Source organism: Lepus europaeus, chromosome 21, assembly GCF_033115175.1.
Source record: "Lepus europaeus isolate LE1 chromosome 21, mLepTim1.pri, whole genome shotgun sequence".
NCBI lineage: Eukaryota > Metazoa > Chordata > Mammalia > Lagomorpha > Leporidae > Lepus > Lepus europaeus.
The window spans coordinates 54,565,742-54,582,912 of record NC_084847.1 but is presented as its reverse complement, the minus strand read 5'-3'; the positions used below and the strand labels follow the sequence as shown (position 1 = coordinate 54,582,912).

Genomic DNA, 17,171 nt, shown 5'->3' with positions numbered 1-17,171 from the left:
ACTAGCAGTCTATAGGGCCCAGTGGGAGAGCCAGGTTCTGGAGCCCAGACACCCCTAGGACTCGGCCCTGGCTCCCCCTTGTAGGTGCCGTGTGAGCCCAAGCAAGTGCACTTTGCTCATGAGCCACAGCGAGTGGCCCGAGGTGACGTGGGACGGTGGCTGAGCTGCTCTTGTGAGCTCGACATCCGGGCCCAGCACGTGTCTTCCTACCAGCGCCTGAACGTGCTGCATGCGGGAGGCCACAGCCCTGCTCACTTGTCTTCAGTAGGGAGGGGACCCCTGGGCACTCCCTCCTCACTGGCCCCAGAGCCTCGGTTCGCGTCAGCCTCTGTGGCATCGTCTTGGTGCCCCTTGGGTTTGATCTCAAACTGCTGCCAAGGGTGGGGGGTTTCCTCTGCCGGCATCCCTTTTAGCCACTGCTTGTAGTAGGCCCGGAAGCCGTCGATCTTCTCCAGGTAGGTGTTCTTCCCCTTGTACTGTAACGGGAAAGCAGGGGGCTCAGGGGAGTCTGCCCTTTAGAATCACAGCAGGTGAGGTTCAGCTGACCCCACAGAAGCCAGCCCTGCCGTCCTCCCCTCCAGGTAAGGGGACCGGGCAGACAAGCTGTTCCCACCTTGGCTACGAGAGTACCTAGAAGGAATATGTTCCAGGCAAAGCTGCCATAGGGTGGGGCAGGTCTCCGTGTACTGAACGATTTTTCTCCTGAATGTCACTGTGGTGGCCGTGTCCCCCCACGTGTCCCCCCAGCACTTCAAGCCACCACCGCTGGGTGCTCTGCTGTCTGCTGACACCTCCCCCTCTGCACAGCCTCCGCCTCCCTCTAACCAGTAACCTCCAGGCCTCTGCAGCTGTCTCCCTGGAGAGGTGGGGAAATGGGAGAAACAAGATACGCCAGGCAGATGCCAAGAGAGCTGCTAGGGGGTATACAGAAAAAAACAGGCAACGAGGTATCAGCGAGAGTTAGCACATAATAAAAGCTGTTAACAGTTCTAGACTTGAATGCACGTGGTATTGCCTGAAAGTACATCAATGAAAACCTGGGAGAATCTCAAACAAGTCACGGTTACAGGATGAGTGAGCGTGATTGGAATACACTAGTTTTTAGGCCTGTGGTGTTCTTGGGATTGATTGTTGAACCTAATACAACCACTAGTGGGCGCCACACTACACAGTGAAAACAGCCACTGATAGAAGATACTTGGAATGTGTAACCAACAGAACACTCAGAAATCAGTGAGGGAAGAGGAGCCAGCAGTTCAGGTGCCACTCACTGGCCTGTCTGGCCGTCCAGGAGCCCCTGCTCCTGCAGCCCCGCACGTCCTTGCTGCTCTCTCCCTCCCCATCGGGGCTGTGTTCCTGATGCCCTGGACCCAAAAGCCCAACGCGAGTCTGACGGCCTCAGAACAGCAGGAAGAGAAGAGGCCACGACCCAAGTCCGTCTGCCCTGCTGCTGCCCGTGCACTAAACAGTGTGCTGAGACGTGCAAACTGGGGACCCAGGCGAATCAGGCAGAAGCCTGGGATTCGGTGAGCGGGAGTCACGCACAAACGTGTACTTACCAACCAAAACAGGGACCTCAACAAGTTCACGGGAAAACGGAACAAAGATGCACGTGTCCCATGGCCTTCCTGAAGCCCCCACACAGCCCCAGGACTAGGGCTGTACGCAGCCTGGGGAGGGGGCTGCTTTGGGGGGACCTCCAGGAGGAGGCGCCCAACCTGTGGAAAGCTGGCAGAGGCAGGCCAGGGAAGACTGAGCCATGCGGACAGGCTGCAGGCTGTGGTCTGAGGGCCCTGGGATTTCTCCTGTGGAAGCTGCTGCACAGTTGAAGCGTGGGCACGCCCATCCCCAAGAGGCCAGGACTGGGAGTGAGGCTGGGCTTGCACATACCCGGTCGAAGGAGGGTGGGTACTGGGCTGCAAACTCCAGCTGGCGGATGACCACCTCGTTCACGGGCACTGCGCTCTGCCGCATGTCCTTCAGGATGCTGATGAGGTAGCTGTAGTCCAGCTTCTTGAGGGCCGCGTTGATGAGGGCGCTGTAGATGTGGGTGTTGGGAGTCACCTGGCACTTCTGCAATGTCAGGGCATCACCCGGTAAGCAAGACGATGATGGACAAGCTCACCCAGTCCCACCCGGGCCAGGTCTCCTCACCTTCATGTCTACAAGCAGCTGCAGACCGTCCTTGGGCCGGTGGCACCCGATGGCCAGGTTGCAGAATGTCTGTAAGTTGGGGACGAGTCCCCTCTTTGCTAGGACTGGCAACAGCGCCTGTGAGGACACACGTGGCGTGAGCATAACCTGTGACCCACGGGCCCTGATGACAGCCTTCTGATGAAGCCCCTGGCTGGATGTGGGGGCCCTGGGGCACAGCTTGGCCAAGGCCTCACGGCTCCTGCTGACCACATCACACCCTGCTGTAGGCTGGGCACTCGAGACTCCAGGGCCTGTGCAGCCCACGCTGAGGACACAGCTCCTAGAATTGCTCTGTTCTGCACGTGTCCTGCCTGCCAGCCTGCCCATCTCCAACATGCTGTCCCTTCAGGCTCCTGCCCCTCCCATCTGCTGACCGTCCCAGGAGCCTTGGCGGCACCTAGTCCAGCAGTTTGAGATGCCGGCTTTGAGTCTTGGCTTTGGTCTTGAGAGGCGGTACCAGGGTCCCTGCTGTTCACATGGGAGACCTGGACTGAATTCCTCGCTCCTGCCTTTGGCTTGGCCCAGCCTCAACGGTTATAGGCATTTGGGAAGTGAATCTGCAGATGGGAGCGGTTCCTCTACCTCTCAAATTACAAAACCTCGAGCGCCTAACAGATGTGACGCTGTCAGAACATTGAGCAGAGGGAGCACAATGATGGGGAAAGAGCTGTAAAGGGGAGGACCCTCGGGCATCACGGGCACTGAAGAGGCTCTCTCGGGTGGCTAACACCTCGGTCACGTGTTCCGACAGCCCCTGTGCAACTGTACCACTGTCAGTGCACAACACACTTGGTGTCTGCCCCCCCCCAATCTGTGAACCCCCTGAGGACAAGGCGTGTGCTGGGCTGGTGCTGCCCAGTTCCCAGCACCCCATGCAGGGCCAGGTCCAGGACAGTGGACAGTGTGCCAGGCGTGGCCGCTGACCCCCAGGGGAACACACTACAGACCAGGCAGGTGAGCCAAGAGTTGGGAGCTGGGGCTTGCCCGAGCCCCTCACCTTTGCCCCTTCCAGGTCTCCCAGCTTGCTTTTCTTCCTCATCAGTGTGTTGAAGAATGTCACGTCGGGCTCCACGTGGTATCTGTCCAGGACGGTCAGCAGTGCGGAGTCCGCAGGGCTCCCAGGCTCTGCCACCTCGGCCAGCAGTGTGAGGGTCTTGATGTCGGGCTGCAGCCCATGCTCCACCATCTTGCCCAGGAAGCCCTCCAGGCCCCCCATCAAGGCCAGCCTGTGACCTGGGGTGGTCACCGTCCCAAAGGAGACCACAGTTGGAGGGATGTCCCCAGGGGTCAGCAGGTTGACCTGCAGCTCCAAGGGAGGCAGCTGTGGTGCCAGTGGGCTGAGGGCCACCGTGTGGTTGGGCTCTGCCCTGGTGTCCACCTCAGGCTGGGCCTCACTGGGCACTCTGGCCTCCTGAGACTCTGTTCGCTCGCCAGGTGCCCGAGGAGCTTCCAGAAAGAGCTGCCTCTCCAGGGCTTCGACTTGCAGCTTGGCCAACGTGTTGTCACCAGCCCCAGCCTTGGCTCTCTTCCTTGCCTGCTGGCTGCCTGCTGGGGGCTGCAGCAGGACCTTCTCCCTGGGCCTTAGAAGCAGCTCAGAGGCCACCTCTGGGTCCCCCAGGCCGCAGTCCCGGGCTGCCCCCAACAGCAGGTTATAGCTGTGCCGGTTCGGCTTGAGTCCCAGGCTCAGCATCTGCCTCCACACCTGCTTGGAGAGAGACAACGTCAGCGGGGCGCTCCTGCCTCCGCACAGTTCAGCAGAGGGGGCACTGGAGTCAGCAGTCAGGTTAGCAAGTGCAAAAGGCGCAGGAAGATTCCGGAGTATGTTGAATCCTACACCAGGCTCTGGCAACAAAGAATTGTCAGAACTCTGGAACTTCTTGGGAGACCACCTTTCCTTCCTTGAGTTCACCCCAAAACTGTCTCACCCCCCAGGGTCCCTGGACCCCTGCCACCCTTCCTGTGCTCCCCAGGGAGGCCAGGATCCAGAAGAGTCCAGGCTGACCTTGATGGCTGGGATTCATGAGCACCTCCCCAGTGCCCACTGTGACCCCAGCCCCAGATGAGTGGGCCCTGCAAGAGAACCGCCGCCCACCAGCTCAGGAATGGCGGGGAGAGCAGCGTCAGCAGAGACACCCACTCTGTCCCACGGCAGCAGAGAGCAGCAGCAAAGATGGACTTCAGTTCAGGTCCCAGGTGCCCCTTGGTGGCTGTGGGGCCTCAGACACGTGACCTCACCTCTGCAAACCTCAGAATGAGGCTCCTGGTGCCGGCCCGAGCAGTTCATTAAGTACGCCGCACAAACAGGCCACCAGCCCCACGGATGACTGCTGACTACATGGACGGAGGCCAAGGTGTGGGAAGAGCCAGGCGCTGGCTGGCTTTTCACCGTAAAGAAGCGTGTGAGGATCAGAGCGGGGCGGCCGGCCCGTTTCCCTGGACTCCGCGGGAGCAGGGTGAGCACCTGGTCCCAGGCTGCCCCAGATCTCGGGGACTCACACTCCGATCAGTGCCCTAGCACACACTCTGGGCGTCTTGCTAAAACGCAGATGTGCGCACAGGAGTCTGGGTGGACCGAGATCCTGCATTTCTGTAGCTCCCAGTGGGGGCTGGTGCTGCCGGTCTGCGGGCACGGGCGCACTGTGGGCACACTGGTGGGAGGCTTCAGAGAGCTCTGAGAGGTCTGGAGGGCAGCTGTGGGGCTGGTGCAAACACCAGCGCCTCACGTGGTGAGGGCGACTGCCCCAGGGATGAGAGCAGCGTGTTCAACCTGAGTGTCTGTGAGATGCTTGTGGGGTTAACGGAGACCCCTGGGTCACACCTGCAGATCCCGGTGGAGACGGGGCCCGGGGGTCAGGCTGAATGAGTACCCCAGGCACGGGCGCTGCAGGTTTTCAGGGCGGAGGCTGGTGCACAGAAGGCCGCCCAGCAACGCAGGACTGGTGTGGGCTGGCTGCACCCTCACCCAGGGGCAGCCTCCGGGCCCCTGCAGGCCGCCTCTCTTGGCAGTAAGTAAAACGGAAGCAGCTCTGCAGGGCCGCTGATAGGTCAACAGGTCACAAATATAAGAACAGCCGCCACAGGGCCGCAGTCGGTGCTCAGGAAGTGCACACAGCAACATCATCTTGTACCCTGGTGCAGCGCGTGGCAGAGCAGGCGGGACGGTGGGGGAAGGCACAGACCTGCAAAGCGTACCGGAAGCCCGTCTTCTTGTCCTGGATGCAGCCCATGAGCAGGAAACTGAAGGTCTCCTCTGTGACCGTGTGCCCCTTGTGGATGATTTCCTGGGAGCAAAACAAAGCGGCCCTCCTGAGGACCTGCAGCAGAGGCCAGGCCAGGCCACTGGCGTCTGCTGTACTCAGGGCAGGACCAGTCTGTAATCTTTTTAAAAAAGAATTACTTATGGAGCCGGCATTGTGGTGTACCGGATAAAGCTGCCACCTGTGACACCAGCATCCACATGAGCACCAGTCAGAGACCCGGCTGCTCTGCTTCCAGTCCAGCTCTCGGCAAATGCTCCTGTGAAAGCATGGGGAATGGCCCAAGTCCATGGGCCCCTGCACTCATGTGGGTGACTTAGATGAAGCTCCTGGCTCCTGGCTTCGGCCTGGCCAAGCCCCAGCCATTGTGGCCATTTGGGCAGTAAACCAGTGGATCAAAGACCTCTCTCTCTCTCACCTCTTTCTCTATAGCTCTTTCAAATAATCTTTAAAAAAAAAATTATTTATTTGAAAGTCAGTTTCAGAGAAAGATCTTCCACCTGCTGATTCGTTCCCCAGATGGCCACAATAGCCAGGGTGGACCAGGCTGAGGCCAGGAGCCAGGAGCTTCATCCGGGTCTCCCACACAGATTGCAGGAGCCCAAACACTTGGGGCCATCCTGCGCTGCTTTCCCCAGGCCACAGCAGAGAGCTGGATGGGAGGTGGAGCAGCCGGGACACGAACTGGTGCCCGTCTGGGATGGCCACGCCCAGGCTGCAGCTTTACCTGTATGCCACGCCAGCCCACAGTCTGGAATCTTGAGGAGCTGGTGCCCACATGTGGCACCAGGGCTGGAACCAGCTCCCAAGCAGAGCAACCCAACTGCTCTGCACTGGGCCTCTCTTTCCGGCCCTGCGCTCAGCAGGCCCACCCCATGGCACTGATGCCCTGGACTCAAGGCTCTGGACTCTCAAGGACATGGCGTCAAGTCTCAGCTCCCCCACCGGCCAGCTGTTTCCTCGTCTGGGCGGTGGGGTCCCAGGGAGTCTTCAAAGCTCTCTGGAACAATCCTAGAGCAGCATGGAGCTACGTACAGCAAGTCTACGGCACCAGCTCCCGACGGCCCCTCCCGGGCATGTTGGGATTGGCTCCTTCCACCTCCCAGCACCTCAGGGGCTTCTCCCCTGTCCCTCCAGTCAGCCCGGGGCTCCCCAGCCCAGCAACTGCTGCTCGCCTGCCTCCCCCACTCCAGGGCTGCCTCCTGTGCAGAACCCACCTGCCTCAGCGCGTTCTGGAGTGCACTGGTGCAGCCGCAGCCATGGTGACCTGCCCAAAACACTAACCTGACAGCTGAGGCCACATCACACAGAGGCTGCCAGCCACTGTCCCCGTGCAGAAGCCTCGGGTAACGCCCTGACAGCATTGTTGGAGAGATTCGTCCTCCAGGGAGGGCTCAAGCCTGCTTCCCCAGCCAGAACTGGCCGGGCTATGTGGGCTGCTCATCGCCATGCAGGGACTAGACTGGTGGCCAAGTGCAGTCTCCTGGCGGGGGCAGGTGGGAACTTGATAGGCTCAGTGGGGAAGAGGGTCTGCCAGTCAGAGGCGGAGCATAGACAGAAAGGCACGGAGTCAGCATTGGGACAGACCCTAAGAGCACAGAGCCAAAGGCGGCTACTGGGCCAAGGGCTAGCCTGACGACAAGATGGTCCTGGGCACACAGCACCTGGCACTGCTGCAGCTCTCCTGAGACCTGGCGTGGGCACCCAGAGCCGTCCCTGCTTCCCAAGCATCCTTCACTGACGAGCTGCCTTTAAGGCGTGCACTGGCATCTGCCCCACTTCCGCGCAACCTCACACAGAACTTGGAGCTGCTCCAGTCCTCCCTGCTCACCCTCTCCGCGCTCTCCTGCTCTGTGACCTGGGAGTAACACACCCTCCCTATGGGGTGGCAAGGGAGTAGAGGACAGTGACAGGTTCAGGACAGTTCTCCGGAAATGCATATCATGAAAAACCTAGGGGGGCCGGCACTGTGGCACAGGGCATTAAGCCACAACCTGTGCCACCAGTATCCCACATGGGCACCAGTTCCAGCCCCAGCTGCTGCCCTTCTGATCCAGCTCCCTGCTAATGTGTTGAGAAAGCAGTGCAAGTCGGCGCGAGTACTTAGGTCCCTGCCATCCACGTGGGAAACCGAGATGGAGTTCCAGGCTCCTGGCTCTGGTCTGCCCCAGCCCTGGCCATTGTGACCATTTGGGGAGTGAATCAGCAGGTAGGTCTGTCTCTGTAACTCTGCCTTTCAAATGAATAAATAAAATCTTCAAAAAATAATGAAAAAAAGAAAAGCCTGTATTTGGATTTCAAATTTTTTTGCACCCAAATAAACTTATCTCCTAATTCCATTTATCTACACACTTCCTGGAGTCCCGTTGTACAGACTGAAGCCCTGGGACACCCTGGCACCAGACCCTTCCAAGGTGCACTTGCTCCACGTCCCACGTCTGTCCTCACTTGTGTTCCTGGAGCCCCATGCACCAACAAGCCTGGACCCCTCAGCTCCCTGAATCCAGGGCTCTAACGCCCACGGCTCCTTAACACTCAGGTTGTGCACACCTCCTCCATGAAGCCCTCCCTGTTCAGTGCTCCCCTGTCCACCCCCACTCAGGGCACACAGCAGCACACACAACTTCCTGTTTCTCAGACCCAGGCCTCTGAAGGCAGGATCTTGCCAGATTCCTCTGCGAGCCCCAGCCCCGAGCCCGGGCTGTCCCCTGGTCTGCCCTGTCCGCCCACGGCGGGGGAGACAGGGGGCTTGGCCTTGCAGCTGCCACAGGGACCAGCCCCGTGTGGGAGGGGCAGGAGGAAGGGGCGTCCCCACCTTGAACACATCCAGGCACATCCTGAGGTCCGCGCACTTGGCAGCCACCTTCAGCAGGGCGTGGTACGTTTTCAGGTTGAGCTGGAAGTTCCTGGCCTGGAGCTGCTGCCGCAGTTTCAGGGCGCTCTGCAGGGCGGAGTCCTTCCAGGGGGACTCGGCACAGACGTTGAACAAGGCCGTGTACGTGGCATCCGAGGGCTCCAGGTCGCGCTTCTTCATCTGTCGAGGTGAGAGTAACTTAGGGGTGGCTCTGAGACCAGCACAGTGCATGGGCAGGCAGCCACCCCAGGGGGCGCCGCAGAGCCTGGTCTTCAAGCCCAGCTCTGCTGGAGGGACTTTGAAAACCGAGCATGCATCCCGAGACATTCCGACAAGAAGCCATTCCCCTCCCCCCCACCCCGGGGTGCCTGTCAACCCGCTGTGGGTGCGGCAGGGTCCTCCCGACGTCTCCATCCTCAGGCCTGTCCAGGGCCCACAGGGCAGCTCTGCCCCGGGAAAGGGAGCTCAGTGTGACTGATTGCTGGTGGGCCGCCTGGGTGGGCCGCCGCGGGGATCAGCTAAGAGGGTGCCCTGCGGAGGAGCCGCTGGGGGAAGCTTTCACTGGGAAAGCTGCTAAGACCTGAATGGAGCCCGGGGTTTAGTTAGCTGCTAACAGCGTCTGGCTGCTGGCTGCCAGGTTTCCACAAACACGCCATGCTGGCCTGAGATATTAACGTGGCAGAAGCTGGGTGAGGGGTCTTCGGGAACTTTCTACGCTATCTGTACAACTTTGCTACAGAAGTAAAATTAGTCCAAAGTAAAAAGTTTATTTTGAAAAAAGTCGCTACCAAATGGCTGGTCACGGTTAACAGCCCTGCCACCACCTCTCACCTGGGGCCTGAACTCTTTCCTGCCCCTGAGCTGGCCAGGGAAGCCATGACACTTCCTGGTGTCACCTTCTCCCTCTTGCCCCAACAGCCCAGGGCCAAAGTGTGCCGGGTGTGGAGGGGACTGGAGTTCCCAGGAGCCCTTGCTGTGTCTGGCTGCAGGAGACTACGCCAGTCTGTCCCCCCGCCCCCAACCTTCCCCAGGCAAGACTTCCTCAGCACAGGATGGAGACAGCTTCCTGGCTCTGAGAATGACAAAAACAACACACCCCAGAGGACTTCCAAGAGGAATCGAAACCCTTTCTCAAAGGGTTGAACAAGGCCGTGTACGTGGCATCCGAGGACCCAGCTTTGGCGCTGGGTCCCTCTGTGGGCTCATATAGGGGAGGCAGAAAGGAACGGGAACCAACTGGATACAGTGGTGGAAATGGAAGGGGCTGGGGGCCCCCACGAGGGCCGGGCAGGTGCTGCAGGACTGGTTACATCAACTCACTTAATCCCAACCAGCACCTCCGTTGTACAGATGGGAGGCCAAGGGCTGGGGTCAGGTGCAGGCAGGCAGCACCTGGATCTGCACCTGCGCGTTCTGGTCTCGCAGCCCAGGCTCTTCAGAGCCGCAGGCCCAGGGTTGCACTCACGTCGTTGTAGAGCCGGAAGGCTTTCTTCAGGTAGCCGGCCCGGCCGCAGCCGCCGATCAGCACCGTGTAGTTGCACTCCAGGGGCTGGAGTCGCTCCTCCCTCAGCATCTGCCTCTCAAACAGGTCCAGGGCCTCTGCCAGCTGGGGAAGAAGGGGCGGCAGGGAGGGGCTCAGCACAGCCTCAAGGACCCGCAGTGGAGGGAGCAGTCTGTCTCCATCCTAAGGGGTCGGGGAGGCCACGGGACACTTTGTGACGGTGCAGGACAACAGCCCGGGGTGGGGGAGCTTCCTCTAAACCTCCTGGGTCCAGAGTTGTCTTGGTCCCATCCCCACCCCTATACTGCTCCGGCAAAACCCTCAGTTCTCTCCTTTGCTCCTTAATGATTTTCACTGGTCCATTCGAACGAGAATTATTGAGTCCTATCATGAGCCGGACAAGGTCTACACAAGGTCACAGAGCTCACATTCTAGCATCAAATGACAAACAATAAACACATACAGGGGCCAGCCGCTGTGGTGCAGAAGGTTATGCCTCTGCCCGCAGCACCAGCATCCCATATGGGTGCCGGTTCGTGTCCCAGATGCTCCACTTCCCATCTAGCTCTCTCTGCTATTGTGCCTGGGAAAGCAGTGAAAGGTGGCCCAAGTCCTTGGTCCCCTGCACCCACATGGGAGACCCAGAAGCTCCTGGCTCCTGCTTTTGGCCTAGTCCAGTCTCAGCTGTTGCAGCCATTTGGGAAGTGGACCAGCAGATGGAAGATGTCTCTCTCTCCCCTCTTCTCTCTGTATCTCTGCCTTTCAAATAAATAAACAAATCTTAAATATATATATATATATACACACACACATATATATATATTTGTGCGTGTGTGTGTGTGTGTGTGTACATTTATGTATATCTACAGTTTGGGGTCAGTGTTGTGGCACAATGGGTTAAGCCATTGCTTGCAGTGCCAGCAACCCACACTGGAGTGCCATTTCAAGTCCCTGCTACTCTGATTCTGATTCAGCTTCCAGCGAGAGCACCCGGGCAGGCAGCAGCAGATGGCCCAGTTACTTGGACCCCTGCCACCCATGGGGAAGACCAGGATGGAGCTCCTGGCTCCTGGCTTCAGCATGGCCCAGCCCTGCCTGTTGCAGGCATCTGGAGTGTGAACCAGCAGATGGAAGATCTCTCTGTAGCTCTGCCTTCCAAATAAATCTTTAAACACACACACACATTATGATGGGGTGAGCATTTAGCCTAAGGTTAACATGCCACCTGGGACACCGACATCCCTTATCAGAGTGCCTGGATTCAAGTCCTGGCCATGCTCTCAAGTCCACCTTCCTGCTGAAACAAACCACAGCGGTGATAACACAAGGACTTGGGTCCCTGCCACCCACGTCAGAGACCTGGATTGAGTTCCAGCCCCTGGTCACAGCCTGGCCCAGTTTCAGCCCTTGTGGGCACTTGAGGAGTAAACTGGCAGATGTGAGAGGTCTGTCTCTCTCTGCCTCTCCAATAAATGAACAAATAATCAGGAAGAATGGGATTCACTTTTCGATATGGCCAGACAGGGCCTCACCCAGAGAGTGACATATGAACAAAGACCTGGAGAAGGCGGAGGGAGCCACGTGGCTCTCTGCAGGAATAGCCAATGCAAAGGCCCTGAGGCAGGACCATGCCTGGAAGCTGATGACCAGCGGAGGGAAAGGGGGGACAGACGAGGGCAGAGAAGAGATAGGGTGGTGTCAGCACGGCTTCAACGCTTCAGAAGCCATTGTGAGAGCCTGGGCTTCTCTTTGTTTAATTCCTAACTTTTCATTACAGAAAATTTCCAGTGTACATAGAAGTAGAGTGAGCAACATTAACTATAATGATCGTTAATGTTCAGCCAATCTTATTTCACCCATAGCCCGTGCTCTCCCGCCACAATTTTTATTTTTTTTAGAGACTTACTTATTTCTTTCTTTCTTTATTTCTTTTTTTTTTTTTTTTTTTTACAGGCAGAGTAGACAGTGAGAGAGAGAGACAGAGAGAAAGGTCTTCCTTTGCCGTTGGTTCACCCTCCAATGGCCGCTGCGGCCAGCGCGCTGCGGCCGGCACACCGCGTTGATCCAAAGGCAGGAGCCAGGTGCTTCTCCTGGTTTCCCATGGGGTGCAGGGCCCAAGCACTTGGGCCATCCTCCACTGCACTCCCGGGCCACAGCAGAGAGCTGGAAGAGGGGCAACCGGGACAGAATCCGGTGCCCTGACTGGGACTAGAACCCGGTGTGCCAGTGCTGGCGCCGGAAAGCGGAGGATTAGCCTACTGAGCCGCGCAGCCGGCCTGAGACTGACTTATTTCAACGTCAAAGTTGGTGGGAAGGGGCGAGGGAGACAGAGATCTTCCATCCACTCCTTCACTTCCCAGATGGCTGCAACAGCCATGGCTAAGCCAGGTGGAAGCCAGGAACCAGGAGCTTCTTCCAGGTCTCCCACGTGGGTGCAGGGGCCTAAGCACTTGGGCCATCTTCTGCTGGTTTCTCAGGCACATTAGCAGGGAGCTGGATCAGAAGTGGAGCAACTGGGACTTGAACCAACACCCATATGGGTGGCAGCTTTTACCCACTATGCTGCAACACTGGCCCCTCCCTCTGCACTTTTTTAAAACATAGCATTTATTTTCATTTTAATTTAAGGCAGAGAGAGAGAGACAGAGAAAGATTTTCTATCTGCTGGTTCACTCCTCAAATGCCCACAAGGACAGGAAACCAGGCTGAAGCCAGGAGGCGGAAACTCATCTGAGACCCCCTGTGGGTGGCAGGGACCCGTGTACTTAAGCCATCATCTACTGCCTCCCAAGGTGTGCAGTAGTAGAAAGTTGGGTCAGAAGCAGAGCACCTAGGACCCCAACCAGGCACTGTGATGTGAGATGTCCCAAGTGCTAATCTGACCACTGTGCCAAATGCCGCCCCCTACATCATTAAAAAAGATCCTAGAGAGGCTGGCGCTGTGGCATAGCGGGTAAAGCCACCACCTGCAGTGCTGGCATCCCATATGGGCACCGGTTCAAGACTTGGCTTCTCCACTTCCGATCTAGCTCTCTGCTATGGCCTGAGAAAGCAGTAGAAGATGGTTCAAGTCCTTGGGCCCCTGCACCCCCGTGGGAGACCTGAAAGAAGCTCCTGGCTCCTGGCTTTGGATTGGCATAGCTCTGGCCGTTGCAGCCACTTGGGGAGTGAACCAGCGGATGGAAGCCTCTCTCTCTCTCTCTCTCTCTCTGCCTCTCCTCTCTCTGTGTAACTATGACTTTGAAGTAAAATAAATAAATATTTAAAAAAAAAAAATAGATCCTAGACATCCTATCACTTTATCCAAAAGATCTTCAACGTATATTTGTAAGAGATTTTAAAACATAAATCCAATGCCATTATCGACACCTAGGAAAATGAACATTAAAATCACTGAATATACTAGAAATGCTGGAGACAGGATCACTGTGACCCGCCTTCTGCCTAGTGGGACATCCATGTGCTGTGACACGCGCAGCAGTGAGCCCAGGGACCAGGGTCCTAACGGCTGAGGGGATAAGGAGAAGGCTGAGCCTGGCATTCGGGAGGAGACGTGTGAGAAGTTAGGGCTGGGGACGTTTCTGAGTTAGAGCTGGTAAGAAAGAGCAGGCAGGGCCTGAAGGCATCTGACCCGGGCAAATGGAATGACGGGGCTGCCATTCAGTGAGATGAACAAATGTGGGAAAACAAAGTTGGGAAGGAAAACTTCAGGCTTGGCTTTGTGTAGCTGCTGACAACCATGAGCGTCAGGGAGACGGCAAGAAGGAAACTGGCTACACAAGTCAGGAAGGCAGGAAGGTGGAAACCACGGTAGAGGGTGGCATGGGCTGGTGGTCACCAGGGTGAGTGAAGACCGATCCCTGCACCGGCCGACATCTGGAGACCGGGAAGGTACGGCTGGCCCTTCACCACACACCAAGCCAACAGGGACGCAGAGGCGAGGCACGGCAGACCCGAAGCCCCCTCACCTTGCCTTCCCTGATCAGGTGTTTGCACCGGAAGAAGTACCACCGTGGAGTGTTCCTCCGGCCCTGCCAGGATTTTGGCTCCAGGTCCTCATCGTCCTCGGCGCTCTGTTCCCGCAGCCGGAGGTTATACAGCTGGGCTGTGGATTTGCGGAACATCCTTCTGGAGGAGAAGTTGTCGGAGAGGGTCCCGAAGGGTTCCTCCTCCTCTTCCTCCCGAGCGGCTGTGGGGCTGGGCTGGCTCGGGCCAGAGTGGGCGCTGCTCGTGTTCCTCTGCCTCCCCTGGTCCAGGGGCAGCTGAGAGAGGGAGCTGTAGCAAGTGGCTAACTCCAGGCGAGTGAGCCGCGCAGTCCTCAGCCACACCGACTGCCCCCCGCCTCTGACAGGGCCAAGGGGCTGCAGAAGGGACAGCCCCAGGGCGCGGGGGCCGCAGAAGAGCTGGGCGAGTCTCCTGAGGTCCATCTCTGCTGTTCCTGTCCAGCAGGGCCTGGAATGTGTCAGAGAAAGCAAGGAAGTCAAGCAGGGTCCCCGGTGACAAGCAGCAGAGAGAGGACAGAGGTTCTAAGAGCAGGCTCTGGGGCTGGCACTGTGGCACAGCAAGTAAAGCCGCAGCCTGCAGTGCCACCATCCCATATGGGAGCTGGTTCGAGTCCTGGCTGCTCCACTTCCGGTCCAGCTCCCTGCTATGGCCCGGGAAAACAGCAGAAGATGGCCCAAGTCCTTGAGCCCCAGCACCCACATGTGAAATCCAGAGGTCGCTCCTGGCTCCTGGCTTTAGATCGGCTTAGCTCCAGCCGTTGCAGCCATTCAGGAAGTGAACTAGCAGAAGGAAGACCTCCCTCTCTCTCTTTCTCTCTCTCTGTAATTTTGACCTTCAAATAAATAAATAAATCTTTTTAAAAAAGATGTTTTTAGCACAATACCTGTGCATTTAATAGGTGTTCAAAAACTGTAAGGCCTCTGCAAAGGGAAGTAACCAGAGCATTTCTTTTTTGAAACTTCACAGACAAATGGGCAAGCGCTGTGCTATCCAGTACAGCAGCCACTGGCCACACACAGCTACACAGCACTTGAGATTTTGCACCGAAGATGTGCTGTAAAATACACACCAGACTTCAAAGTCTTTGTACAAAAAGAATGCAAAATACATACACATGAATAACTGTCTCACATGTGAAAATGGTATTTCAGCTATAGAAGGTTAACTAAAATATATGATCAATGTTAATTTCACACTTTCCTTTTAATTTAATGTGTCTACACATTCCAAGTTATAGCTGTATTTCCCCTGGACAGTGCTGGCTGGGCTCCAGGCTCTGGCCTGCACACGTGAAACTCTTTCATAGGTTTAGCACACCTGTGGGTCACCACGCAGGACACCCACATTCCATATCTGAATCCCTGGTTCAAGTCCCAGCTCTGCTTCCGAGTCCAGCCTCCCAGGAGCAGCAGGTGATGGCTCAAGTACTTGGGTCCCTGCCAACCACGTGGGAGACCTGGACACGGCTGGGGGCTCCTGCCTTTGGCCTGACCCAGTCGTAGCTGTTACAGGCATTTTGGAAGTGCACCAGAGGATGGGAGATGTCTGTTGTCTCTCTCTGCCTGCCAAAAAATAAAAAACTAGAGTAACCAGTAAACAGCTGGAAAATATTTTAAGGCCTGGTTATATGAGACGGTCACACTGCAAAGACTTCAGGGTGCTGGCAGATTGAACACATTAATGACTGAGAGGGACTGAGGGGAAGAGACTTGCTCCATCCTGCAGCCACGGGGCCACCAGCACTGGGCAGCTGGTGCGGGGCTGGCTTTGAACCCAGGAGCATGCATTAGACACTCCCGACCAGTACCTGAGTGACACGGTACAGACGGCCTCAACGGCCCTTGTCTACAACCCACAGGCCTCCACACCTGACAAGCATTAGTTAAAATACACAGGGTTACCAGGAGGGAGGGAGGCAGGAAATATCATTATATTCTCAGAACTGTATCCAAGACCTATACTGTTAAAAAGTAATTTGAGGCCAGTGCCATGGCTCACTAGGCTAATCCTTCGCCTGCGGCGCCGGAACACTGGGTTCTAGTCCCGGTCGGGGCGCCAGATTCTGTCCCGGTTGCCCCTCTTCCAGGCCAGCTCTCTGCTATGGCCCGGGAAGGCAGTGGAGGATGGCCCAAGTGCTTGGGCCCTGCACCCGCATGGGAAACCAGGAGAAGCACCTGGCTCCGGGCTTCGGATCAGCATGGTTCGCCAGCCATAGCGGCCATTTTGGGGGTGAACCAACAGAAAAGGAAGACCTTTCTCTCTCTCTCTCTCTCATTGTCTAACTCTGCCTGTCAAAAAAAAAAAAAAAAGTAATTTGAAAAACAAAAATAAATCGTGACAATGAAAAAAATAGGGGCAGGGGCTGTGGCATAGCGGGTAAAGCTGCCACCTGCAGTGCCAGCATCCCATATGGACGCCGGTTCGAGTCCTGGCTGCTCCATTTCTGATCCAACTCCCTGCTATGGTCTGGGAAAGCAGTAGAAGTCCTTGGGCCCCAGCACCTGAGTGGGAGACCTGGAAGAAGATCTTATCTCCTGGCTTCTGATCAGCACAGCTCCGACTGTTGCGGCCAACTGGGGAGTGAACCAGCGGATGGAAGCCTCTCTCTCTCTCTCTCTCTCTCTGTAACTATGACTTTCACATAAATAAATAAATCTTAAAAAAGAAAAAAATAAATAAATCACATAGAATCAGCAAAACAACACCGATGATGTAGAAAGAGGCATTTTGCACTATGGTTCTCCAGCGTGAGCGAGCTGCATGGACCCTCAGCCCCCTCGAAATGACACGGTTCCGGGCCCTACTCCAGCTGCTCTGTCAAGCAACTACATGCAATCACTGCTCGATCTCACATCGAGAAAACAAATAAAAGGGCAATTTTGTCCCGGCCCAAGGCCACTAACGCACCCAGGCTGAAACCCCCGGGGCTGGGAGACCCGCGGCCGCCGTGCTCCCTCGGACCCGCCTCCCCGCTCGCTCCCCGGCCCCCGGCCACCCCGGCCCCCTCCTCACCCCGGTTTCCTCAGACGCCCCCGGGCCTCCCCAGGCTCGGGTCCCCGGGCCCCTGGGAGGACCGACGGGAACTCCCAAGCGTAGGGGTCGCAGGCCCCAGGCCCCCGGCCTCGCGCGGCCCAGTCCCGCGTGCCGAACCGGCCCAGTTGCCCTCTGGGTCACCCTCCGCCAGAAGCACGCGCCCATGCGCAGTCCGCGTCGCAAGCTCCCACGCGCGGGGGGGTTTCTGCTTACCCGCCAAGGCGAGGTGAGGGGAGGCGCTGCGGTCGGCGGGCGGCTAGCCGGGCCTGGCAGAGCGGCCGTCCTCCGCTCTCGATTGGCCGGGTCTGGACGGGCAAAAGGACCG

The 17,171-nt window shown here is 57.4% G+C and overlaps 1 protein-coding gene across 2 annotated transcripts; it reads right to left on the bottom strand.

The window, feature by feature from the left end:
* Positions 1 to 75: 75 nt before the first annotated feature.
* PTCD1 (pentatricopeptide repeat domain 1) lies at positions 76 to 17,128 on the bottom strand. 2 transcript variants are annotated; one of them, XM_062180234.1, is made up of 9 exons: positions 17,060 to 17,128; positions 13,777 to 14,260; positions 9,773 to 9,913; positions 8,269 to 8,487; positions 5,376 to 5,477; positions 3,194 to 3,898; positions 2,155 to 2,271; positions 1,891 to 2,073; positions 76 to 476 (listed from the first exon to the last, which is right to left on the bottom strand). In XM_062180234.1, the coding sequence occupies exons 2-9, from the start codon at positions 14,233 to 14,235 to the stop codon at positions 252 to 254; spliced, it is 2,151 nt and encodes a 716-aa protein (XP_062036218.1). In that variant the 5' UTR covers positions 14,236 to 14,260; positions 17,060 to 17,128; the 3' UTR covers positions 76 to 251. The 2 variants fall into 2 exon arrangements, with proteins under 2 accessions (XP_062036218.1, XP_062036217.1); XM_062180233.1 differs by lacking the exon at positions 17,060 to 17,128 and adding an exon at positions 16,826 to 16,978.
* Between the last annotated feature and the right edge of the window lie 43 nt (positions 17,129 to 17,171).

Bases quoted from the DNA above. Each gene is read 5' to 3' on its own strand.
- PTCD1 (XM_062180234.1), bottom strand. From the start codon at position 14,235: ATGGACCTCAGGAGACTCGCCCAGCTCTTCTGCGGCCCCCGCGCCCTG. The intron at 9,914-13,776 runs GTGAGGGGGCTT...CTTCTTCCCCAG, and splicing joins ACCTGATCAGGGAAGGCAAG to CTGGCAGAGGCCCTGGACCT. The intron at 3,899-5,375 runs GTCTGTGCCTTC...CTCTCCAAGCAG, and splicing joins GCTTCCGGTACGCTTTGCAG to GTGTGGAGGCAGATGCTGAG.